Source organism: Stegodyphus dumicola, chromosome 6, assembly GCF_044657685.1.
Source record: "Stegodyphus dumicola isolate Sdum_Otavi_A_Nest chromosome 6, ASM4465768v1".
In the NCBI taxonomy this organism is placed as follows: Eukaryota; Metazoa; Arthropoda; class Arachnida; order Araneae; family Eresidae; genus Stegodyphus; species Stegodyphus dumicola.
In genome coordinates this window covers 6803237-6830512 of record NC_140773.1, presented here as the reverse complement: position 1 = coordinate 6830512, position 27276 = coordinate 6803237, and the positions used below count along the sequence as shown (strand labels likewise).

General features: G+C 28.3%; 1 protein-coding gene across 3 annotated transcripts in view; it reads right to left on the bottom strand.

Moving 5' to 3' along the window:
* Window positions 1-895: 895 nt before the first annotated feature.
* LOC118181461 (putative RNA-binding protein 46) overlaps window positions 896-27276 on the bottom strand; it is a 58531-nt gene continuing 32150 nt past the window's right edge. For all 3 annotated transcript variants that reach the window (XM_085818023.1, XM_035350609.2, XM_035350610.2), the window contains 5 exons: window positions 19144-19242; window positions 11830-11953; window positions 11048-11155; window positions 8005-8196; window positions 896-3629 (listed from right to left, as the gene is read on the bottom strand). In XM_085818023.1, coding sequence (XP_085674149.1) covers window positions 3538-3629; window positions 8005-8196; window positions 11048-11155; window positions 11830-11953; window positions 19144-19242 — 615 coding nt within the window. In that variant the 3' untranslated portion in view covers window positions 896-3537. The remainder of the gene's footprint in view (window positions 3630-8004; window positions 8197-11047; window positions 11156-11829; window positions 11954-19143; window positions 19243-27276) is intronic.

Here is a 27276-nt window from a genome sequence, read left to right as displayed (position 1 = left end):
ATAGAAGAATTGATTGTTATGTTGATATTTTTGGGGCTGCAGAATGGATTAACTGGATTTCCATTGTTTTCAATGAGGAAGTTTGTTTCTAGATGAGAAATTCACTATACGAGCTCAGTACTGGAACGAAGTAAACTCGTACCTTGAGGTTCCACAGTACATCTTTTTTCCTTCTTAATTTACATAACAACCATCAATGAAAAAATCACTTTCTTTAGCTTTTTCTCAAAAATGTTATCAGTTCTAGAGTTTGGGCATAGGTTTTCCTAATAAGGGAATTTATTTATGATGCTGTCGCTCAACAGAGACACTGATTTAAGTGGAAATTGCAACATCTTATTTTCACGGAAGGAAAAAATTATAACTGTAGTTTCAAAACCCATCACAATTCTCTAGGATCACAATCAGAAAAGATGATTTTTAATTAAACAAAATAATCTATCTTAAGTCTGCTTGCGCTCATCGGAGAGTAAGCAAAACAACACAGGAACAACATTAATCTCGTTGGAGGTCCTCCCAATCAACAACAGCATGGATAGTATAAATTTGAGAGAAAACTTTGAGCAGCTTTTAAAAGTTCCATATATATGTATAATAAGTCTCTTTATATAAATAATGTAAAGCCATATATATATGGCTTTACATTATTTATATAAAGAGACTTATTATACATATATATGGAACTTTAAAAAGTCTCTTTCTTTTTCTTTTCTTAAGTCTCTTTCTTTCAAATGCCAAAAATCGTTTGACAATATGATTACACACTGCAACGTGAACTGTTTGTTCAGACAATATTAGCGGTGGCGGGAAACTCATTAAAATCAGATACAAGAATATGCATTTTTATCAAATTCTTCTTGATAGAAAATGTAAAATGAATAAATGAAGAAATAAATTCTAAGCCAACAAACTTTATTTAAATTAATGATAACAGTATACTAAATAATTCAAAACTACAAGTCTTTAATACAATTTATAATTTGCTGGGAATTCTGTTATAAATTTTGGTTTCAAGCAAGTTAATAATATAATTTTTGCATTCAAATAAAATGAACGAATTTAGAAAAATAACATTTAGCTCTTAAAATAAATGTTTTAAGATTAATCTGATAACAGAAAACTTTGCTATGATAAATATTTATCATTGACAAAAGTATTTTAGTGGGAAAAAAACAAACTTCCATACTAGCACAAATCAAAAATTTTCGGGCATTAGTTTCCAATATGTTAACAAAATAAAAGTACATTTGGTATTCATTATACTTAGAATTTTGTACAAATAATAATAACTTTTCAATGAATTTTCATATTTTTGTACAATAGCACTTATGTGTATAATAAATTCATTTCAAATTTAGCAGAAAGAATTACAATTTTCTGGTAAAAATTCTACAATTTTGGGTAAGTAAAATAAATATTTCATAAGTAATGCAAAATATTACAAATTGCTTATCAGCAAATTTATTAGAAATATGCATATTTAATTCTCAGTATTAGGGAAGATACTCTCTAAACAGCATGGATTTATTACCATTATTTTCAGTATATATGTTTTTTTTTTTGGATTATATGAATTGATAAATTATAAGAAATAACCTTCAATAGAAAACAAACTAATTTATAATTGACTAAATGATAGCAAAGGCGAAGTACATATTAATAATTATACGAGAAAGAAAATAAAAACAATATACCAAGAGAGTCCACAACAGTTTTTGCTATTGAATAAGCAAGTTAACATAACTCATAAATGAATTATATCCAGCCAAAATAGTTTTTCACTGTAATATTATTAAATAATGAAAAGATTTATAATACAAATAAATTTTGGTAGGATGGGAAAAGTATTTTGATATTAAATATTCAAAATGCAAGATATTCTAAAGAAATCATTATTATAGAATAACTGTTGAAAATGACAAAGAATTATACATAGTTCATTTCAAATTAAATAATACAGAGAAAATATTGTTACAGAGATTTCTTTACTATAATTATGAAATACTTCTGAATTTTTACTCTGAAACACTTTTATCTGAAATATTTGAAGTTGATTTTAAAATTATGCAATGTTTTTACTATTTGAAATTGTGAAATATATTTCAAAATAAAATTTTTGAGAACCTGCATCCTAGAAATGTGATAAACTCACATGAGAGGAAAATTAAAATTTCTTTAATATCTGAAAATCAAAATAAACAATTTTTTAAATTATTATGCAATATTGAAATCACTTAATGCATAAGAACTGATGATTCCCATTCTTTATAAAAAATTTAAAAACTCAGAAATGGATTTTGAAATAAAAGTACATCATTCATTAAAGAAATATTACTCATCAATGTAACATTTAACTGTTAATGAATGGCCCAGAGATTATAATGAGTACTAAAACAAATGAAAATATAAAAGCATTTTTTAATGTATAATGATATAAAATGTTAAAGGTAGTTCTTAAAGACTTTGACATTGCAATATAAATTGATAAGCAAATAAGTACTGTAAATGATTGAATTGTTTACTATAATTTATATTAAATTAATTTCAAAAACAGAAACAATTCTTTTATATACATACTTCAAATGGCATACAGCATGCAATAATTTAAAATTACTGGCAAAGATCAAATAAAATTATTCCTATGAATTAGCATTATTATTTTATGGATTCTCATTGGATATTCAACTTCATTTTAATATAGCTACAATGCACTTGATATCAGATTTTTTTTTTTTTTTTTTTTTTTTTTTTTAAATTTGTGTTACAGCTTCTTTATACAACTAAACTTCTTTTTACAAGAATTTCAATTCAAACATATATATAATTTCTAAATTTCAACCATAGTGAACGTAAATATGTCTTTATTTGAAAACGTTACCTCACTTTAAAAATTATTTTGAAAACTTAAAACTTATTATATATATATATTCAGCAGTCTTTGAGGATAAAAGTAAATAAATAAATAAATAAAAAGATGAATTTATAATAATTACCTTATATTGCTAAATAAAATTTAATAATTCAAAAATTTTAGCACATTTTAGAAAAGAAAATAGCTATATGAAAACATAAAAAAAAGGGGGGGGAGTTTATTATAATCATTTATATATCATTAAATTTTCCTATATATTAATTAAATCTCATATATATTCCAAAGTACTTTTACATACTATTTTGAAAATAATGATAGATTTACAAAGAAGTAAACAATAATTTAAGAAAGCAATTTTATATTTTTTAAGTCAGCTGCTTAAAAATACTACAATAACTAAGCATGAAAAAGGATAGGTTACAAAACTTTTCTCATATTGCAAGCTGAGTAAGTAATATTATTGTTCTGAAAAGAACAATTCTCAATCATTCCTCAAGTTTATGAAAGCAAAACAGAAGAAAATAACTGCAATAAATACCTATAGGAAATTTAAACATAATATGACATTTCAAATAATTACACATGAAATATATTTAACTGTGCATTATATTCAAATGAAATAACAATAATAATATGTAAAAGAAATCAATGTTCAGGTACAACGTTTAAAGTTTTTGTTTATTAAATATAGGAAGATCAACATTTGTTGCAGCTGCCATTGAAGCAAGAAGACCAAGGATACTATTAGGTTCTATAGCTGAAAGTAAAAAGGTAAATAAATAAGCATTTTGGTAAAAATTGCATCTTTATAACAGCCATAAGAAAAAAATTCAAAATGAAATTATAAAAATTTGTAGCAAGGACTTTAACCCTAGAAAATATTTTAAAAAACAAAATGACATAATTTATTAATAGCATATGCTTTATTTTCTTTCCTTCTCCCGGCTTATAGGTTAGCAGGATTAAAGTTATCAACATTTGAGAACTAAAATGATATTCTTCTCAACAGATGGCGCCACACAATGCTTCACTTAACAGTCCAAAAAAAGTTGAGGCTTTAATTCTACCCTAATAACTTAGGCATTTGTTTAAGTACTACTTAGCATATTTATTCCGTTTTCTGGTTTTTGTTGAGTTTTGGCATTATGAAAGAGTACATAATTGCTTATACCTTATTTTCAACTTTCCAGAAAGTCTACAATGATAAAAGATTTTCACATTTTAGTATTAACGATTTATAGCATAGGAAATTGCAATAAAGTTAAAAGATTTTCTACTACATAACTCTACAGTTTTAAAACTAAAACATATTTAAAATTTCAACTGCATTTAGTTAACTTCAAAGCAAAAACTATTACTGTCCAAATTTATCCCAGAATAGTGTTTTGACAGCATAACAAAATATTACATGAGATCTTTTCATTTATTTTAATCACAAACTTTAATGAAAAAAAAATTTTTTTTTCCTACATACTATAACCAAACTCAAGTCTACATACTACTCTTAACTGAAAAGTACTAGAAACGATTTGTTAAAATATGCACATGTAAGAAATTGTTTACAATCTTTTTCAGATATTGCTGGGACTTTCATGAATACCTGACAACAAGGCACATTTTATTTTCTTTTAATTGTTTGCAAATAAATCTGAATTTTAAAGAATATTTATTTTTGTGATTTCCCATGATTTTCGTGACTATAACTTAGCAGAGAACATGCATTAAGTTTTGTTCTCCCAATAGAATTTTGGCTAAAACATATTATGAATATTGCAGTAAGCCCTCGAAAACAACACATTAATAATAATAAAAAAGAACTGAGCAGTATAAAAAGTTTAAGAAAGGTATAAAATGCACAATATAAGAAGTTAATCCAATAACGCCCCTTATTGTTAAATACTATGGGTATTTAACAATAAGGGGCATTATTGAATTAACTTCTTATATCATTTGGATCCTGTTAAGCAACTCTGAAAGCCCACCTGGGCTAGTGGCTCATCACTTCTCAAATTGCTTAAAAAATATTGATTTTTTTCCCAATTGCAAGGGAAGTTCTTAAAATATGCTGCCATTGGTGAAATTATTGGTCCTGATAAAAATCACTAGTGATGAAAAATGGAGCTATGTTTTTGATAAAAAAAAACAGCTCAACTATCAAGTGAATGGTATTTGAAATATAAAGCAAGACCACATCAAAACTGATCAAAAAGCACGCTAAAAGAATAGAATACTTTCTTTGATTTTTGTCATGTTCAATTGTCATTATAAATTTTTACCAACAGGCTAAACTGCCAACAAAATATTAATGCAATGAATACTGTTCACCTGCTATATCATTGTAAGTTTCTCTATCTCCAGTGTTAAAACTGCTGTTTGTGCTGACCGATGTTGAGTCTATTGATGCAATAAAGAAAACTCACAGCAAGCCCTGAGAGTATTCTTCAAAAAATACTTTTAAAACATATTTCAGGAATTGAAGGAGCAAAACATTAGTGCAATGCACTCAGAAAGGGATGTAATAAATATTGAACAAAAATTGAAATTTATATTTTATGGAATAGTTCTTTTAATCCCAACATTATTTAATTACAAAAGAAGGTGACTGCTTACGTAAGATTTCTCAGAAACCAGCTCCCATCAGAGTCCACACTTTTTATATACATACATTTTATGCTAATTTAATGAACTTTTGATTAAAAACTTGGTGACTTAAAAGCTTTGCGTTTCCACTCTACAAAGCGTAGGATATATATGTTTCAAATTTAATCATAAATTTCTGCAATATTAAAAAATTGAGTTGCCGCTCGAGAAAACGCAATTACATTAATTTGTCTCAATAAAAAATTGACTATCTAAGAGAAATGTGTTGCCACTGACCAAATTAAAATATTTTAAAGTATGTTATTGTTCAACAAAGCGTTAAATATTTAATTTTTTATGAATTAACATGCGCATTTTCTTTACTTTCTGAAAGTGAACAAAGCATTACTTTCATTGTGAAATCAGTTATGCCATTAAAACTTAAATTGACTGCTCGATCTACACCTCAAGCATGAAAGAAAAAGGCATCACAAGTTTTAGAAGCAAATCAGCAGTGGGGAAGCAAGACTGGAAAAAGTTCAAGTATGGACTGCTCAAGCCTGTTCGTATGAAACAAACACGCAATGGGAAGCATGACTGGGAAACCTTCAAGTACACACTGATTGATCTAGATGAATAGTGCATGCTGATTTAAATCTTGGTGCGTTCCATTACTATGTTAATTGTGATTATAGTCTTCATCCAAATGTGGTCGTTGGAAACATGGATATATTATGCATGTATTACAGAGCCCTCAAATTTAAGAATGAAGCACCAGGAATGTGTTGTACAGGTAGAAAAGTGAAATTGCCATAATTAAATTCACCAATGGAACCATTATCAACTTTGGTATCAGATGACACAGGCAAATCCAAATATTTCTTGGCAAACATATGCAAGTACAATTCATATTTCCAAATGACATCATTCAGTACAACAAATACTATGTGTGAGAATTACATGCCAACATTTAAAGTGCAAGAACAATTTATCATCGTGCAACCCCTGCCAAATGCTGACTACAAATTTATTTCATGGAAAACACCGATGAACAAATTGCTTAGCATTGTCAACTAAATACAGACATTAAACAAGAAATTGTTTTAAATTATTAAGGAAAAGTAAGGAGTTCTCCTTCTCCCCAGGCTTCAACATCATTATTAACAAGGAAAAACAAAAAATGTGCATCCAAAAGCACTTCAATAAACAGAGTTAAAACATAAACACTCTTTCCTTTCAGTAGCACTGCAAACCATGCCGAGCAACAGCTAGTCAATTATAAAAACTGGGAGGGCAGATTCAACTTTTCAATGTTTTCAGATAACTGAAAATCAATAAAACAGATCAGGAACTGCTGAAATACAGCTCAATTTCTAAAAAATAATTATTCTTTACACTTTCATTTAGATGTAATCACAGATAATTATAAAAAAATTACATCTTTATTGATAATTTTCCCATCACAATTGTTTTAATTACTAGCTGTCTAGAACAGTTATTATATAAAAAAGAAAAATATATGTTTTAATGAGTTCAATTAGGGTAATTTCTTGGGTCAATTAGTAATAATAATTATGAAGATCTGCATTTATTGCTTTTAAATTACTTAAGTTTGTTAATAATAAGAAAATAATTAACTTTAAAAAATTAAATATCTTACAGTACACTGGCACATGAAAGATAAATATGAAACAAATAACAACAAATTTGCAATTTAAAATTCAGGCTTTGAGGTGCACATGTTCAGGTGGAGGGCAATGAGTGTTTAAAATCTAGTGGCTGTAGGTGCTGCCATTTATCTTGTCATAATGTCCCGAAATTACATACATACACACAGATTCTTCATTATTTAATAATAGAGAAAGTATAACCAATGTTATAAAAATATAAGGAACAAAAAATTATTATTGGTAAGCCCTGGGATAATTACCATTCTTACTGGTTATCTTCCAGTAAATATAGAATTTTAGAATATCTTGAAAACATTTTAGCCTTTAAAAAATCAGCTATATAAAAAAACTATTTCATGAAAATTGAACTCAAGTAATGGTCTGAATATCTTTAATAACTTTGAGTTAGACATATTAAAACACAAATCAAGACTCAGTGCATTGATTCTATTATGTGTTCTATTCAGTGCATTTATTTTCAATATAACAAAATGTTTAGAAAAGTAGCCACAATAGCTAAAAGGATTTGAGCACTTAATTAAATGTTCTAGTTTTTAAATAACAAAGATAGTGAACAATAAAAAACAAAGATAGTGATGTTGAGTTCAGTTTCTAGTAGAGACATATTTCACAGTGTTCCATGGAGGAAGGATTTTTGCACATTTGAAACATAAAGCCTTTTTGTTCACTGCTATTTCAGAACACGAAAATGCTAAAATGTGCCAATCTTCAACACACAAAAAAAGAGATATAATGTTATCTAGAAACATTACATAAATGTGAGGCATTAAACACAGTAAATCTGTCTTGGCGTTAGAAAAGCCACTGAGTGACTTTTTAATTAAAACACAACAACAATCTGGCCATGCACAGTATACTTACGAGTATTTGGATCCAACCATGAGGCTGAGTTTTCCACATCTTCGAATTGAAACGTATCTGAAGAAGGTGAACTGGGCAAAACATTACCAGTATCCCCTTGTCCTCTCTCATTAAAAAATGGCATAGATGGCTGAGATTTAAAAGTTGGGTAAGAAGCTGCTTTAGGTGGTGAACAAAAGTCCAAATTTGAGGCTGTAATTCAATAAGTAACTTCAATAAGTAAATGTATAAAAGAAAAAGGTGAGGTGAAAAAAGGAAATAAAAGCATTTCTTTAATAACAAACTTAAACAAAATCCTTCTCTAAATTAATTACAAAAAAGTATTTCCAATTTTTCTTTTGTTCTGTAATAATTTAAAAAAATAGCCAGTGCATGATAAAAAGAAAAAGTTTATTAGAATGCAGTTTAATAATCAAAAACACTTTTCTACACAATGCTTTGAAAATAGTTTTACAAGTTTTTTGTTCTAATACTTCAGAAACTAGGAAATTATTTTCAGCAAAGAACTCATATCTAATAAACTCATCAAAATAAGGTAAATTGTGTAATATCTGGAAAGTTCATTTAATATCTTACAATTTGACAACATTTCTTTTTTTATTATTACAGTTTTCCATAACTTATTTATACAATATCATAGCTGCCAAGCTGCCATTTTTGAAATATAAAACACAGGGTCACCTCTCACACCTAAAATTGAAAGGCTGCTTTTTTTTTTTTTTTGTACTGCATGGTTGCATCCTTTCAAAAGAACTCCAGATTGACTTAAATTCACTTAATACACAATTCAGGTTATACAGCTATTTTAATGAGATCTTAGCTTCTCTATCCCACAGCCCCCAAAAAAGAGTGAGCAAAATTACAGAAGTATATTTTTGCTCAAATATAAAAAAAAAAGAACAATTATCAATTATAATATAAATATAATCTTTATTGTCATATAATTAATTATAATAATTAAATTATTAGAATTCATTATAATAATATAATAATGAAAATGACACAATAAAACAATAATTGGAGAACTAGAATTAGTTATAACATAAAATGAAATATAATGAAAATCATACAATAAAATAATTGAATGCTTACAACTACAACTATAATATAATAAAATTTATTTATTATGTGCAGATATACAGCAGTAATTTAAATAAACTGTATGGGATAATGATTACTGTTATTCGACAAAAGATTACATTAAAAAATTATTACAGACATAAATTATTTCTTAAAATAATCTTATTTATCTATACACACAAACACACATATATATACAAATGCATATAAGATTGAAGAATATGATTCCACATGATTGTTATATAATGTTCATGAAGATGAAGCACATGCTTACATAATGGAAAATATCTTTCAGCAAATAATAACATTAAAATTTGTAAACAAAACTCTTTTTTAACCAGTAGGAGATAAGTAAAACCATAACTGTATTATTCTTAACCTTCATACTTTAATTTATACACTTCTCAGTTTCCCCACCTGCCACCCAGATGGCATAGTGGTTAGGGAAGCCTATTGCAGTACCCAAAGGGCCAAATATATTTTTAAAATTTTAGAAGTACAATAAAACTGTTTGAGATCAGGTGCATTGTTTTTGCTTCAAGAAATAAAAATTGTTTAACTGGGTATGACTGCACATGCATTTTTATGCACCAGCTATGCCACATTTTATACCACTGTTAGCAAAAATGTCATTACATATGTACACAAATAGGTAATGCTCTCAATGCCCACCAATGAAAGAAAATATATATATAATTTTGCTTGAATTTTGTAGAATAAGCAAGTGTAAAATATTTGAAAAGATTTTTCATGGTCGTTGTTTTATGCAGAAATTACGTAAAACAAGTTGAGTTTCATTAATAAAATGTCGTAGCTAAAAATTTTGAATTGCTTGTCACTTGAAGTCTCCTATTACATCTGCAAAAAATCATTACATTCACAAAAGATCAAGGTAACCACATATCTACATATTCATAAACTGTCTACATATTCATAAACTGCTTTGAAAAATTTTAGCCAGGATATTATTTTTTATTTTAATACTCAGCATGATGTATGTAAAAAAAACTCAATACATACAAATTTTAGTTTTATATGCAAAAACGTTAACCATAGGCATTTTTAATGAAATATTTTAATACTTTAAATCATATGCCATTATATAATTAAAAAATTTGATTTCTTAGTCACTCATTTAGTAATAAATGGAAATACATTTATCATTATGTTTAAAATTAGATTTAAAAAAAAATTAAGTAGAGATTTTGACCAGAACTCTATAAAATTCAAAGGGTGATAAAAACACAAATCACTGCTCCTCAAACTGTGTCTGATCACCTTTGAAATTGAAAGAGTTCTGTTTCATAAATGCTGACATCAGGATAAAAACTAATGCACCATACAAAGGATTAAAAGGAATTTTTGATTAACTATCTTGATAACTAATTAAAATGTCAGCTTTAAAAACGTGGACTGTTGTAGTTATATTATAGCATGAATGATATGTCAAACACTTAAATAATAAAATGATAAAATATCACAAATGGATATTTAGAATTCTGTACATGCTAAAATCATGAACATTCCATACACTCATACCAGATATATGGTAATTTTTCTGTCGAGAAAAACTTTCATTAATTCTAAAGCATACGAATTATTTTACCTTAACTTTTCCTCACAGAGTAAAATAATGGAAAGTTATTATATGATTCAATAGATCAGTATTTGATATATATATATAAGTTTGCCAAATATTTCTCAACATTTTTATACCTCATCTGCTACTTTAAATGACAATTTTGAACCCTATAAGACATTACTAAATAAAAAAAACTTACAATACTTAACTTGAAATAAAGATAAACAATTCTTATAAACCATTTCCTTTCTTTAAATATGACTAACATCAACTAGAAACTTCATACTAATTTTTTGGATTTAAAAAACAAATTCATACCAGAGTTAGGTCTTAGTAGAAAGAAATGCACAATACACAAAAGTACAATAAAGTTTATTAAACCTGATTTTGAAGCTCCCAGTGAATTGCTATTCAACAGATTCTTTGAAATATTGGCATACGAACTCGGAATAGGCAGATGATAAGATGACAATCCTGAGCTATCAGCATCTAAATATATATAGATATATATTTACTAGAAAACAATCTCAAAATTTCAAAAAATAAACCTTGAATATATTTAAGAACACTTCAGACATACAATACAATGTATAAGGAGATGTGTTTATAATAAGGAATATTTTAACAATAGAATTTAATTGTTGCATATTTGGATAAGCAAGAAGGTCAAATATAAACTAATTAATAAATTATAGCTGAGTATCTTTAAATATGAAAAGGCAATAACTAATCAGATATAACATTTAAAAAAATTTCACAGAATTTTGCTCACTGGAAATTCTATTTTTAATAACTGTAGGAAAAATGAAAAAATTTATTCTTTCCAATACACATTATTTACCAAATGGATTTTTATACAGGGGAAAAAAAAAGAAAAAAAAAAACTTCAAGAACAGAGAAAATACACTAAATTTTGATTTCATCCATTACACTTAATAAATAAGGGAGGGGGGAATCTGAGAACAGTATCACAGTACAAACCAATATCAAGAAAAATGTGATTGTCTTTTTGGTAATAATTAGAAATGCTCTTACAAACATAAATTTCTAGCAATTAAAAGAAATTATTTACAAAAAAGTTTTGACTTAATGACAAATTCCAATCTCTGTTCATTTCCTTCATATTTTACTATAACATTGCATATATAAGGATATATACTTACGATCACAGTTTATTCCAAATTTTTTTAAAACATGGCAAGCAGCATACAATTTAGCTTCTTCTGGAGTTCGGCTTATTTTATCAGACATAAAACGACGACCAAATGGACAACCAGGCATTATAACCTAAGAAGGAAAAATTTATAAAACTATTTTAGATTATTATTATAGGGGCATTATGTCAAAGTCATTTATCCTTATAAGATGTTTATTTATCCTTATAAGATATTTATGTATATAAGATGTTTGATTGAGCCTACAAGCCTCTATTTTAGTTTTTCACATATATTTTGATATATTTCAGATATATTTTGTGTATACAAAACAAATATTAAATGAAAATCTAAAGTAAAAATAAATTTCTTTTACATTCATATTATAGTTTTATAATGCTTAAAAGAATAATGAGCCAGACCTTGTTTAAGCTCCACAGGAATTCAAAAATGTCCAAGTCATAGCTTTTAGCTGCTGAATCTATAAAATATTGGATTTGACAAACGATACAAATACTAATTTCTAGCGCAATTTAAATGTATTTTTTTTTTCTAGAAATATATTAACAAATCTTTTTAGACAGCATAATGGTTTTAATTTTCAAATTTACCATTTTAGGTAAATAGTTCTAATTTAATTTAAAAGTTCTCTTTATTGAATCTAAAAATTTGATTTATTATGTGGTTCTAAATACACACCAATATTATTGTAATATTAAGTTTTCCATTTTTAATTATTGAAGTTATCTTAGAGTTAAATTTAACTTTCTTACAAATTCCATATTTTAACATTAGAAATGTTTAAATATTTGCTTTGTTTTCCAGTTACTCTAACCGATATACTTTGAAATAAATTTAATTCATTATATACACTTTATTAATAATTATGAGCATTTGCAGCATTTTCAGAATTAAAAGAAAAAAATTTGAACCCTCTTATATTCATATCTTAGGGTTTTTGATTTCTTCTTTATCAATTTCTTTTTAAATTCACATCATATATTTGTTTTTATTGCATATATTGTGGCCCTGTATTCAAGTTTTCATTTATGATAATTTATATTTAAATGATAATTTTATAAACTTTTGTATCAGAACTCAAGTAAACCAAAGATGCTTTTAACACCTTGGTAGAGATTAATCTGCAATATGCAGCTTATTTTCAATCTGATTTCAGGCTTCAATAAAATTATTTACAAAGAAAGATGGTTGCTAAATCATGCTCATACTTCTATCTGTTGTAATTTATAATACAACAAATTCATTTGATTTATAATATACCTAATTTATAATTCTTATAAAATTTTAAGCATTGGTAACTTTCACATTTATCTTAGCATATCTCTTTACATATAACTTTAGTAACAAAAATGTAAGCACAGAAATTAACTTAGTTTGTATGACTGTTGAATGACTCATTGCAATCTACCTGGATGTTTTTTACAATCATAGGAATAATGTTAAAACATGGATGAATTCCATCTAATTTACTTAATGTGCTCATTCCAGAATGCAAATTCCATATTTCAAGTATTTAATTTTATAAGCTTCTAGGGTTCGTACACATTTCTGCACATGGAAATTAAGTACGTTTAAGGACCATTAATGAAAAAAATTAAGGACCTATCAACAAACAGAAGCTAAATAAATTTAAATTCAATCAGCTTATATCTGAACTTGACTTGTGTAATAATGTTCAAAAGAATAAAATAGATCTGTCAGAAAGAAGAATTCTTATTAAACATTACTATAAAACAAATTTGAGAATAAAATCCACTTTATAAAATTTATCAAGTAGCATTTAATATTTTCCACGTATAATAGTTGGACATATTTGAAAGAAGATTAAGGACATTTTATTAACAGCTTCATGTTGATTTATTTATTTATTTATTTATTTTTTTATTTATGTCTCAGTTTGCCATGTACTTACTCAGTCTAGAAGTTCAGAAAATAGTAAATAACAGGTAGATTTAATGTCAAATGAGAAATAAAATCATAATCAGCATGATTCATAACAGAAGCTTAGTTGCTGTTAGTGCTGCTACTTGCTGAGAGAGAGATCTGTTGATCAGAAAAAACCTGAAAGCATGATGTAGGCACGGTTGGAAAGTTCTGAAAGTTAGTTGTGCTTCGTCTGTCTGAAGCAGTTAATGTTGTACCTTTATATAGAGTTTCTGGGCTTGTAACCTGGTTAATATATTTTAACGTTCCAATAAGCCGCTAATGCAGTAGAAGTGATGAGTTGTTTTGTATTATTTTAAGTCTCGCTAGATGCAAAGAATAAGCTTACAATAGTTTTTACATTTTTGTGCTGTATCTTGTGACCACAGTAATAATTAATGAAAAGCAATAACTTGCTTTAATACACAGAGATAACTTTTAAAGGTGAGCAGTTAGTTATAAATAATTAAATTAGATAATTAAATACGCTTAGTCATTATAGATTTACATGACCACTATTAAAATCAAAATCTAATAACACAGTTTAAAATACAAGTAATTTATGACACTGATTCTTAAACAGTATTAGGATAATTACACATCAAAAGAAACAAAACAAAATATTTATGGTCCTTTTTAGTTTGAGGTCTTTCAAGACATTTTGGCTAATTTATATCAATTTTCTTCTCTAAACATCTTTTCTAACAATTAGGAATCTGTTTCAATACACAAACCAATGTTCCCACTAGTTTCTGTGTGCTTTATCTCCTAACTTGCCAGCCTCTCAACAATGTACCTAACAAGGTTTTATGTGATCTGGTAAAAGCTAAATAACCCAAAACCTTTGATAGACATGAAGCAAATTATCATTATGTCTGAAGGTAACTACAGCGTCACATAAAGATTTAAATAAACCTTTTATTTAAAGCAACTTTACAGTAGTAACAAATTCAAATGTTATCAATGATAATGAAAAGGTGAATAATTACAAATTATCAGAGCTGGCAGGAACTAAAGCAGCATCCAATTGGAAGGGAAAAACATTCTGTCTTGCAATCCAAAAATCTCAGTTTAAAAACTGTTTGATTTGCATTATGGTGAGGAAGCGGAAAGGGGAAGTTATAGTAAAGGCTAAAATTCTAAACAACTGATTAATTTGGATAATAATAACTGTATATATCTTTGAAGAATAATTCCCTTCCTCTTTATGTATTCAGTTTCTTTCAATACGTTTCCTCTTCACTTTAGAACTTTTGGAATTAAAGATTTCTGTATTTCTAAAAAAACCAAATGCATTTAGAATATAAAGAAAAAGCTGCTAATTTTATTTCTTTAGTTATATGAACATTCAGAATAAATATGAAATGATATGTGGTAAGAGCTAATTTCAGAGCACAATGTTTGAGGCACAATGAGGCACAATGTTTAGATTTTAGTGACACACCAAGCAACAAAATCTAGAAATGGCAAAACTTTCAGAATTTAGGACAGGGACTGGGAGCAGAATTTAGGAAAGCATTAGGCAGCATAATTTAGTGAGGCACTAGGCAACAGAATTTAGAATCGACAGAGATTTAATCAGGTGGGAAAATGTGCAGTGCCAGCCCTGTGTTTGATCCATTAAGACATATACGGTGAATCTTTTAAATCGTCAGTTTTCAAGTTCTTTATCTATAGATTTTTTTTTTTTTTTTTTTTTTTTGTAAATGCCTGCCTATGCGAAAAGATTAGAAACATTTTTGATATTTTCCATGCTTGCGTCTTGTGAAAAGTTAAGAAAATAAAGAAAAGATAAACATGTTAAGAAAAAGACTTCTAGCATCAGAAGTAAATTCAAACATTATATTTTCATTGTCCTTCCAAAAATTCTTCACAATGTAAGAAATTCATCATAAAATTTCTGTAAATACATCCACTATGTGTTAATACAATGAAGATATTTTTCATTTTGTCACATTTTTCTGGAGCCTTCGAGAAATGTGGGTCTGTAAATCTTGCCTTCAAATCCGTCTAAACTTTAAAAGTTGCAATGTCTAAAATTCTAAAGAAAAATTAGCCCCACCAATTTTGTAATAGAAAAAAGGCCAGAAATAGTTTGAAAAAAGAAATCAATGAAAAAAAGTGTGAAACTCATTTTATAAGAGAAAACTGAAGCATATTCTGGTAATTCTGAAAAAATTACATGGGAAAACTTCTAACCATGAAAAAAGTAGAAGGAAGAAATTTTTAATTAATTACATAGCTATGTTTTGTAAACTGTGCTTTATAGCATTTATTATCTTGTTTATTTTTCATATTCAAAATACTGCATAACACGTTGTCAAAACGAAATGTAATGTCTCTTCATAATATGACAGCAAAAAATATAAATGTTTTATTTTGATGTTGTTTTTTAAATATAATTTCAATATATTACCATTATTTTAGTTAAATTTATCAATGTTCTAATGTTTAAAAAAAATGGCCAAAAAATTCCCAGATCTCAGAATAAAAAAATTTCTATACAAACTTATATTAAAATTGCCGAAATGTTGTAAGTCACCAAATTTCGAGCCATTTAATAAAAGAATTCACATCAACAAAAGCGGAAATTGTTTAAAAGCTCTTCATTACAGAAAAATGAAATAATTTTGAAATGTTTATGTTTATTCCTTGTTCAGAAACTCCAGTATCCCACCCTTTATATTAGAAATAGGGACAAATTATAACCAATGAACCCATTCAAAAGATAATCATATTTGTCAGTGAATTACCAAAAATATTCCTCCAAAGTGATAATTCACACTCAAAATAGCAGTTGTAAAAACAAGACAGAAATTTCAGATAAATAAAATTAAGGACCTTCTGAAGAGTTTGGTCGAAATTAAGGACTTTTAAAGACCAAAAATTGATTTAAAATGTAAGGACTTTTAAGAACTTTACGAACCCTGGCTTCCCTATGTATTATTCAGTAGATACACCAAGAATAGGATAACATATTAATTAGAGAGAAGATATATTAATTTGTAGCGCAGTTTATATTATCCTTTTAAAAGCAATGAAAATTTAATTTAATTTTTTAATACTAACACTAATGTAATTTATAACATATAAAAAACAACTATGAAACAGCTCATAAGAAACAACTATATGTAATTAATAATTTCTATAAACATTTATGTAATTACTTTAATTTAAAAAATATTTCTAGCACACTTTTAATACACTTTAGTTTCGAATAATCATTTACATGCCATTTAACTGCATTAAATTGTTCATCTAATACTATTATGATCAAAGAAACATATTAAATCAATGCATCAACAGATGCCATTTATGTGAAACATAGTGCATATGCCTTATAATTATCTAACTTATAATACAATTACATTTATTGCTCTATTATTAAAGTAATGAAAGATGCTACCATAATGCCAATTTTTGTGTTTACTAATAAATTTTATTTCCTTTGTTAGCTCTTGCCTTTATTACCATTATTTAAGTAACTATTTGATTTCAAAAAGTAAAACTAAATAAGAATTCTCAGCATTTTGAAAGGGTGGATATGTTCTTCAGAAATTTGAAAGGGTGGGCATTTTGAAATTTGGGCATTTGCATTTTGGGTTTTCTCAGCATTTTGAAAGGGTGGATATCTTCTTCAGAAAGTGTGAAGACCCCCTATAGTGTCTAAAGGGGAGAGGAAAACTTCTTTCACTTTATGAAGTCATTACGTTCTCTGGGCAAATAACTATTTAACTGAAAAGAATTTATCAATAAGAATTATACAGAATGTAAAAGGAAATTCAAAATTGTCTTTACATGTTTTATGAATATTCTATGTGACTCCCCTTGGTAACACAGACAACATCTAAGCGGTAGTCTAGGAGTCACCAGCACAAGCACATTAGAAATGAACATTTTGAGTTCTGGAATTGTTTTCAGCAAAGAATGCACATACACAAGGTCTTTCACATAACCCCCATAGAAAGAAATCACAGCATATATGTGCTTCCTTTGCCAAAAAAAAATTCCAGAACTCAAAATGCACATTTCTAATGCACTTGTGTTGGTGACTCCAGATGTTTCAGAAGGTATGGTGTGAAATTGACTACCACTTAGGTGTTGTTCTTGTTACCAAGGGGATTCACATAGGACATTTTATAAAGTATGTAAACAGAATTTTGAACTTCCTTTTACATTCTCTGTATTGTTTGTAATCGCTATATTCCTTTTGAATTACCCTATGTGAGAGTGCGTATATATATATATATGAACTAATTTTTCACAAAAATCAAAAATTAAAATTAGTAAATTTCATATAATCTCATAAATGCAACAAAGAATTTTAAAAGTTTTCTAAATTTCTTACTTTATGTCTTTAATTATTATATATATATATATTTATATATAATTTATTTATATTATTTTTATTTTTATTTATTCATTTATAAAATTTACAGGAACATTTTAAAAATAAAATATATATTTATATACTATTATGCTCATGTAATATTCCCATTTTCTACTTAAAAATTTCAATGCAGGTTTCCAGGTGCAGGCAAGAAAGATCATTCAGTATATAAATTTAATAATTTGTAGTTATTCTCTTTCAAAAAAACTCTGGCAGCTCTTGCAAAACAAAACATGTGTTAAAAATTGAAAAATAATATGTATTAAATGTTTTATAAAGCAAATTCATAATTCTTACATATATATATAGATAGATACATATACAGTTTTGAATTATTTTCTTGAAAACAGGCAAAAAGCACATGCAACCAGCACCAGTTTTTTTAAAAATTAAACACATTGTCAAAGAGAATGCATCATTTATACAAAGATGAAAACCTGTACACATACAAAATGCACAGCTAAAAGAGACATCGAGAAACAAAAGTGCTTATAGGTTACATTGATGATCAGTATTTTTTTATTCCTCTCCAAAATTAAGGTACAGGCATTACTAAGTATATATAGTAAATCACAAAGAGTAATTTAACTAAATCTTAAATCATAGAATAAAATTTATGACAGCATGATTATTTAGTTAAAATTACCTCTTTTAGCAGCAAAGAAATAAATACAGCTATTTATAGTAGGCAACTTAAACCATAAGCGTCAATATAATGTTAGGATTTCCATTTGTAAAATGCCCTTTTCTTTCATATAATGCAGAATTAATTGCATTCAAAATTGCTAGTTGTTTAATATGTATTTTAAACTTTATTTCAGTATCAAATACATTTATTTTGTAAATGATTTCATGGGAGAAAACAAACGGTGTGTTATAATGCAAAATTAAACTAGTTTAGCCTACAACTAAATGACTGAAAATAATTAAAATTTCTTGAAGAGATACAACCACTATTAAACTGAATATTACTCAAAACAAATACAAACCCAGCAAACAAAAAACAATTCACAAGGATCTGAGTCAACGTGAGACACCTGGAACAGAGGTTCACCCCATCCATTTTCAAGACAGATGTAATACAAAAGCTAGAAGTAAAAGATGATTCATTTAATATAAGATTCAATCTTTATAAATATATAAATAAATGAAAATCACAAAAAATTATCTGGATAGCAAAGTATTATTTCAATACTTATGCATTACATTTTTATCAACGTTTCTAAGAAACAATAGTTTTTAACAAACAAAAACTTTTTTAAAAAGAAATATAAATTCTTCTGAAACATCTGAAGAAAGTTCTTGGAAAAACTAATACATAATATTTTAATAAAAATTTTTAAAAAATCTTGTGCAGTGCAGCAAAAGGCGAGCAAAAAATTAAATTATCCCTAAATACAAAATCTTATATTATCTTATACATCATTATTCTCTTTTAGGATTTCATTACAAATTACAGTGAAACAATGTATATAACTCAGTATAACATAAATACAAATAAATATAAATATTAGTGCATGATTAAATACTTTAGTTATAGTCCATTCATCAAAAAGGAAGGAGAAAAAATATTAAAATGTTTTGTGTATCTTACCAAAATAAGTTACTTTTATCACTTTTCCTCCTAATTGGCAAATTTGTATTTCACAAACGAAAATGAATCTGATGCATGTGCAAATACCAAATATTCATTTGGCAAATCAAACACAGCAGATTTAGAGCATTACTTACTCTAAGCATCGTTGCTTGTAAAATTAAATTATAATTTACTTATCTTAAAATTCCAATTAAATAATTTTTATTTATATTTGTTGCCTTATAGCAATTGAGAAAATGTGTTTATAATGCTGTATGTCACATATACAGGTAGAAAAATCATTTGGTTTCTTTTTAAATTAATTTTGCATACTATTTAAATTAAAGTTAACAAAAATATAAAAATTTTAGGAGAACAAACCCTTTTTTTAAGTTTTGAGGGAAATATTATGCAAAAAAAGACTAAATGAGAAAGCCCAAATCAAATCAAAATGGGCCTGGTACTTCCTGAGTATAACAGTCATCACTCTGATGTCTGAGAATGAAATAAGTAAAAAGCCTTTGATGTCTGTGAATTAAATTGCATGCTACAAATGTGACAATTAAGTTTGTCAATTTGGTGCTACTATGGCTAAACTTTGGTAACCATGCTTGTGAAAATTCTTCATTTTTAATGAGCAGTATCGGCACTTTTGATGCATTGTTTTTTATAGTAGTCTAAGTTCTAAATTTTTTGCATGGAAATCATGATAATTTTCTTACTTAAAATTCAAAAATTCATTTTAAATTCATTTGTGAGGATGTGGAAGTAATAATGGTAATAATGGTAAGAATGGATGTGGAAGTAATAATGGCATTTTGCAGCAGTATAATATTTCACTACAAAATCATTAAATGGACTTTCACTCATATTTGAGTCAATTTGTAAGTACAAAATATGTTTGTATGTAAAGGGTAATTTTTCTTTAATCTGTATGCCTTAGTTATACTCAATCTGGCCTTAACCGCTGAGCAGTTGTGTACCTTCACTGGGGGCTCTTGGCTCAGCAGTTATGCAAAAGGGGAAAAATTATTGAATAGAGTCTTGACTACTAGGCGATTTTGTCAGGCAGGCAGGGAAACTGTCATGATTTCCTTTCAATCCAGTTCCAATGCCTTAGGCGTTAGAATTCGGGATGCACTAATCGCTTTCACACTGCAGGCAGATGCAGTTTTCCCAAGGGGGGGGATATTATTTTATCTTTTTCAGATGAAATGTATGCTAAAACTATAAAATTTTGCTCTAAAAAGTGTTCCATTTTATGATTAAAATAGTTTTTTTAAACTTGCACGTAGATTATGTACCAAAAAATAAGCGAAACAATTGGAGTTAAATACATTCACTTGTCATCGTATCGAAAATTCAGTGAGTTAAAAATATTCAAACGTTTCCTGCAAGCAATATATACATTTTCATTTTTAATAGCATTATTATTCTGATGTTGAAGAGCAAATTAAATAGAGTTTATTTACTACAAAGAAACTAAAAATTTTACTAAAAAGCATTTCCGGATTTAAAAATGAGTGTTATTACTTTTACACCTCTGGTAATATCCATTTCTGGAGAATTAGAAATTGGTCACTGCGTTTGTACTGCACTAAAAATTTACAATGAACCAAGAAATTTTTCATTTATTTTTCTTTCATGTGGCGTTGCAAATAGCGATCCCAGTGTTGATCTGCCTTTACATAAGGCATATAAGATGTTTAATCTTTTTTTTAAATGCTTCATAGTTTTTGGTTCAAGAAAGAAATGCAGATGCAAACCCTGGAGCTAAAGAAAATAAAATCCTTGTTGAGTTTTAATGTATTCAGTAACAAAAATTTAGTTTTATCACTTAGCGATATAAGATATTACTTTGTTTGATAGCTGTTCAATAATTTATATTGTTACACCATTTTTTCTTTGAATGTAGAATTGCATATACAGAAACACATCGATATTTCAGAAAGTAAACATCTTTGTCGAATAGCGAAATATTTGTTCACTTTTTTATGATATATATTTTCAGAATGCTAAAATCTCCTTTGAGATATCAAACTGTTATACGAAATTTTCAGATCTCAAGCTATTTACACTTGCTTTCTTTGGGAGTAATGAAAGATGGGTATGAAGATTCGTACTGAGTTGATGAATATTAATAAAGATTCGCACTGAGGATTAAATTCAGAGAACTAAAAAGTGGTACCCATCTGAATTATTGTATACATGCTTTGTATTTTAATATCTAAATTTGATTCCCTCCAAAACACAATTCTCATATAAAATGCTTTCTGAACACTACTAGCAACTAAGTGGCTAAGGCTGCTGAATGCTGTTAGTTCGACGTCAGTCGATCGAGCTGGCCGCATGGTCAGTTTTCGTTGTTTCCTCCATGTGAAACGTGAATACGAGCCAATTTCCTCTAAAAGATCTCCATGAAGGCATCTTTTTCTTTAGGTAGGCAGCCTTCATGTGCTTCTTCACATTCAATTAACCTAAACGGTGTCTAATTTCTGAACTAATTGATATAGATATGACATTAAAAACACAAACATATAACAATGGATAAACTAATAAGTTTTGAAACTTTTTTTAATTAGAAGATGTTCCATAATAATTGCTTTAGTACAAATTTGTATTCCTTTTGTCGCACAATTAAAATTCATTTTGTCATCAAAATTATTCATAAAAGGAAACGCTCATAAGTTTAGCTTTCTTATTTCGAATATAATTTTATTTTTATTTGTCGAATTAAAGAAAGAGTTAGCTACCTAAGCAAAAGGAGCTATCGTGGAGCCCCTTCAAAGGAAATTGGCTGATAGACCCTAATTATATGTGAGAGAACAAGAAAAGTTCATGCAGTCAATCTGTTCATCGGAATTTGAATCCAGGTTAAATTATCAGAGTTAAAGAAATATTATCCGCTCGGCCACTAGTTTTCATTTAGAACAAGAATTTTAGCAGTTGAACTTCCGAAAATAAAATTTCTTTCATGTTTGACCTCCAAGTCGTATTTGCACAGGAAAAAACCTGAAAATGCAAACGCGTGTGAATCCAAGTAACAAATTATTCTTTTTATTTTCTCCTCTCAACAAAATATTTCCTAGAAGATACCAAATTTGCCAGCAACACATGTGAATTCAAAACACGAACAATTTTCTCCAATCCATTAGCGGAATCCCACAAAAGAACGCACTCTACGGGATGTCATAAAATCGTCATCAAGCCTCAAGCGCTACAATTCCTACCCCTGCCACCAATGACAAACTGTCTTGAGCCCCCAGTTGTTGTATACGTACTTCAGAACACATGTGTCCCAGCCCCCGGGAAAAAGGTTAATCCTTCAAAAAAAATTGCCAAACTGTGTTATGGTAGTTGATCTAATGCAAAAGTACTACCAATTTTTGTGACTAATATTAGTGGTGACTTAAAGCAATAAGTACTGACAGCATTAAGCATTAGTGGTGACTCAAGGCAATAAGTACTGACAGCATATCTAAATTGGCACAGAGAACATAACAGATAAATCTATAGCAATAGATAAATATCTATTTTCAGTGATTAGACAAGGTTTGGTGTAACATATGATTCTAAACATATTTACATCTAAAGGAAGCCAGAAACACTAAATATTTCAACTAGTGCTAGGGAATATGATAAAGCAATCATCATACCATGAGGAGGAATAAGATTAATGAATGCATTTATTATTCTGAACTAACATTTATTTATCTGAACATCTAACATTTATTAATCTAATTTTTGGCAGACACAGCCTGTGTCTGCCAAAAATATTGAGATGAAGCATTACAACCTCAGGTACGGCATTTTAGAGATGCATATGGATCTGATTTTTTATGCACAATAATGCAAGTCCATCAAGCAAATTTGGTTGATGAATTTCTTGAAAATGAAAGCAATTAAACTGGCCATTCCAATTTCCTAATATGAATGTCAAACAGCTTTCATAGAAGTCTTGGGAAAAGGTATAGGATAACAAAATTCTCCTCCTAAATGTCTCATTGCCTTGAAAACCATACTTAGACCATTCTCAGTACTCCATTCTCAACCATACTTGAAAATCATTCTTAATTAAATTCAAAAGTCTGCACCCCTCTAAAATATTTACATTGTATAACAATTCCATTGTCATATAGTAATATTTCAATTATAATTGCTTCAAAATATACTTTCATAGGACAGAGGAAATGTTACTCATGTCCATGATATTCTTAATTCACACATGCCTCTTAGGTGGTGCTAAATGAGTAGCAGCTATGGCTAAGGCAAATCCTCGCTTAATATTCAAGGTAAATGGAAAACGTTTGGTCAAAAGCCCTGTATAAAAAGGCTGTGGCAAATTTCAGACTGCAAAAAGGCCACAATTGCATGGCACATCATTTTATTAAAATTGGCATCATAAATGCAGAGCATCTTCTTATATCCCCAGAACTAGATAGAGTCTCAGAAACGTGGTGAGATAAGTAAACTATATTGGAATGCCAGAGCTTTCATCAACTCCTTGTAAAGACAACATCTCTTATGTTCTTTTCCTTGTTGTATAAATTTTTAACTTTTTATTTTTGTTTCTGTGTTCATTTAATCTGATTCTTACTTTAAATGTTTGTTCTTTTTTTATTTAGCATTGTTCTTGTGTGATACTTCAGCTGTTTTATATGTTTGGACTGGTCTTTCCAATAAAGCCATATGTAAAAAACCACATACTTTCATATCACATGCTTTCATATTTAAGTTTTCAATTTTGCACATATGTATTGTACCATATATCATCCACATAAATTTATTCAACAGTTTTTTAGAAATCAATGTTTCTGTACAAAAAATTCTCTAAAAAAAATTTAAAGTAGCAGAGAAAAGAATGAATTCCACGGAATGTGATAAACCATCAATACAGCTATTTTGTAAGAAACAAGCGTACCATGTATAGTCAGAAGCCAGTTCATGAATATTTATGATTGATGTTGAACACTCTAATCTAGCTGTTTCTAACTACATTATACAGATTTCCAAGAATATGAGTACATTATTGTGATGTATGGGTGATGCCAAACAACAAGGTGCATAGAGGGTACTAAGTCTCACTCTGAGAGGTGCTAAAAGCTTTTTAGTTTCCAGGAGGGAGACCTATAAGACAGGTCATAGATAAAAGGAAGGCTAATGGGAGCCCTGTAAAATCAAAATGAAATTAACTTGTATTGCTGAATATATATATTTCAATTATTAGTAGTGTAGTTTTAATATTTAGTTTTGTGTGTGCAATAACTGTTTAAAATACAAAGAAGATGGAATCATTTCTCTATAAGGCAGCATAGCAAAAAGAGGTGATATTACACACCCTGTATTTGAAAACTAGAGCTTTAGGTGACTGTAGAGAAATTTCAAGAGAAGTAGGTATGAGGCTTTTGATTTTATTTTACTTAGAGTATAAATGTACTGAAATATATGAAACAAAACTAAAAATGTTTAAGAACACCAAGATTTAGTAAACTTTCTCAGTGAAATTGAAGATACACCAGCCGTTGGTTTAACAGTTATTCAATTAAAAGGTAAAATTGAGGATAATCAAATTTTTAATGATCCAGAATTTGTAATTGAATTATTAAACTCAATAGTTGAGGGAAATCAGAGAAGAAAATGAAATAAAAGTTAGGGATACACAGCAATAGGAGCTCAAAAAGTTGAACTTGAGAAATTAAAATTAGCTCAGGTAGAAAAAGAATTGGATAAAGTTAGAAGTCAGAACGCAGTTAAAGACGGATCTCACGCAGATAAAGATAAAGATATCAATACAGGTTTGGGAAATTACTTGGAAAATCTAACAAAAAGTGTTAAAACATTAACTATTCCTGTCCCAGAAAGATTGGAAAATTTTAATTTGTTTTTTTAAACATTAGATAGAGCATGCATTACTAAAAATATACCACAGGGGCAACTAACATATTATTTTACATTAATGATAAAGAACTAAAATGTTATGAAACTATTAAAAAACTAGTACTAAAAGAATATCAACCAACCAACAGTTTATGAATGTTTAATGAATTTTTGAAAAGCATGACGCAATCCCAGAGAGTCAAATGTTCACACCTAGACTATATGCACATTTCCAGTATTACTGTCAATTATGTGAAGTTAAAGACTTTGATACATAGTGTCAACTAATGATTTCCAACAAACTTTTCCAAACATAAGATAGAGAAACGGCAACTTACATTAATATCAAAACAGGAGAAAATTGCTTAAAACCTAAAGATTTAGCTAAAGAAGTTGACCTATATTTTGTAAACAAAGGAAAATTGTTAAACAAAATCACTTTTAACTCTAACAAAAATATAGTACGTCATCCCATTCTTCAAGTGAATTGAAATATATCCTGCCTCGTGAGAAACAGCATAAATAAAAATAAATATCCACCCAAAGACTGTTACATGTGTAGAAAATTAACGCACCTTGCTAAAGTCTGTCCACAAAGAAACAAATTGGAAAAAACAAAACACTCCTTTAAAAAAGGAAATACTAGAGAAAAATACCAGTCATAAAGTAATAGCAAAAATTGGATCTTCATGCTTAAAATCAGATGAAATTTTTATGCAACCATTGCAATAGGTAAATATTTATGTAGTGTATAACAAAATCCCAGTCATAATTGATTCAAAAGCAAAAAGGAGCTGAGATTTCTGTTTTGAATCCAAAACACATATTTCTCTATTGAGAACAATTGTAATATTGACCTAATTTCCGCATTTGGTGAAACCATTTCAGCTAGGGCCCACCAGCGGCCGAGCGGTAAAGTCACTGAACACTGGTAGTTTGGTTCGAGGTTCGAATTCCGCGAACGTGCTGGCTGCATGGGCGTTTTCATGGTTTTTCCCATGTGTAATGTGTATACGAGCCAGTTTCCTTTAGAAAGTCCTCCACAAAGGCATACCTTTCCTTAGGCAGATAGCCCTAGTGTGCTTTGCTATAATTAAATGCACACCACACACCATTTCAGCTAAAGTGGCTAGAATTCCTATTTACATCAGAAATGCTGATAACCCTAATTTATTGAAACCTATCAAAATATTTGTAGCATTAACAGAAAAACTCTATATTCCCTGTGTAATTACTCGCAATTAATGATTTATCGACCACTGAATCACATCTGCTTAGCATGAATCTTGATTGTAACACAGGATCCCCATCACAGAAACCGGAAGTGAGGAGTCATCAATTGAAACTGTTCAAAGGTGAATGCCATGCTGATTTACTTATGCCAGAACAAGAAGAAAATTTAATCATAAATTGAATTTAAGGTAAAAACGAAAATGGTGTATAATTAAATGTGGGTCAACATACGAATGCCAGTATTTTTAAACAACAGCAGAGGGAAGGTGAGACATTACACAAATATGTACTGTGTTTATTGACCAACATTCTAGGTGGCCAGAAGCTATCCCTTTGAGAACAATTACAGCAAAATCAACATGTGACACATTATTAGTAATCTTTTTGAGAACAGGCATACCTTGGGTAATTGTTAATGACCAAGGTACCAATTTTG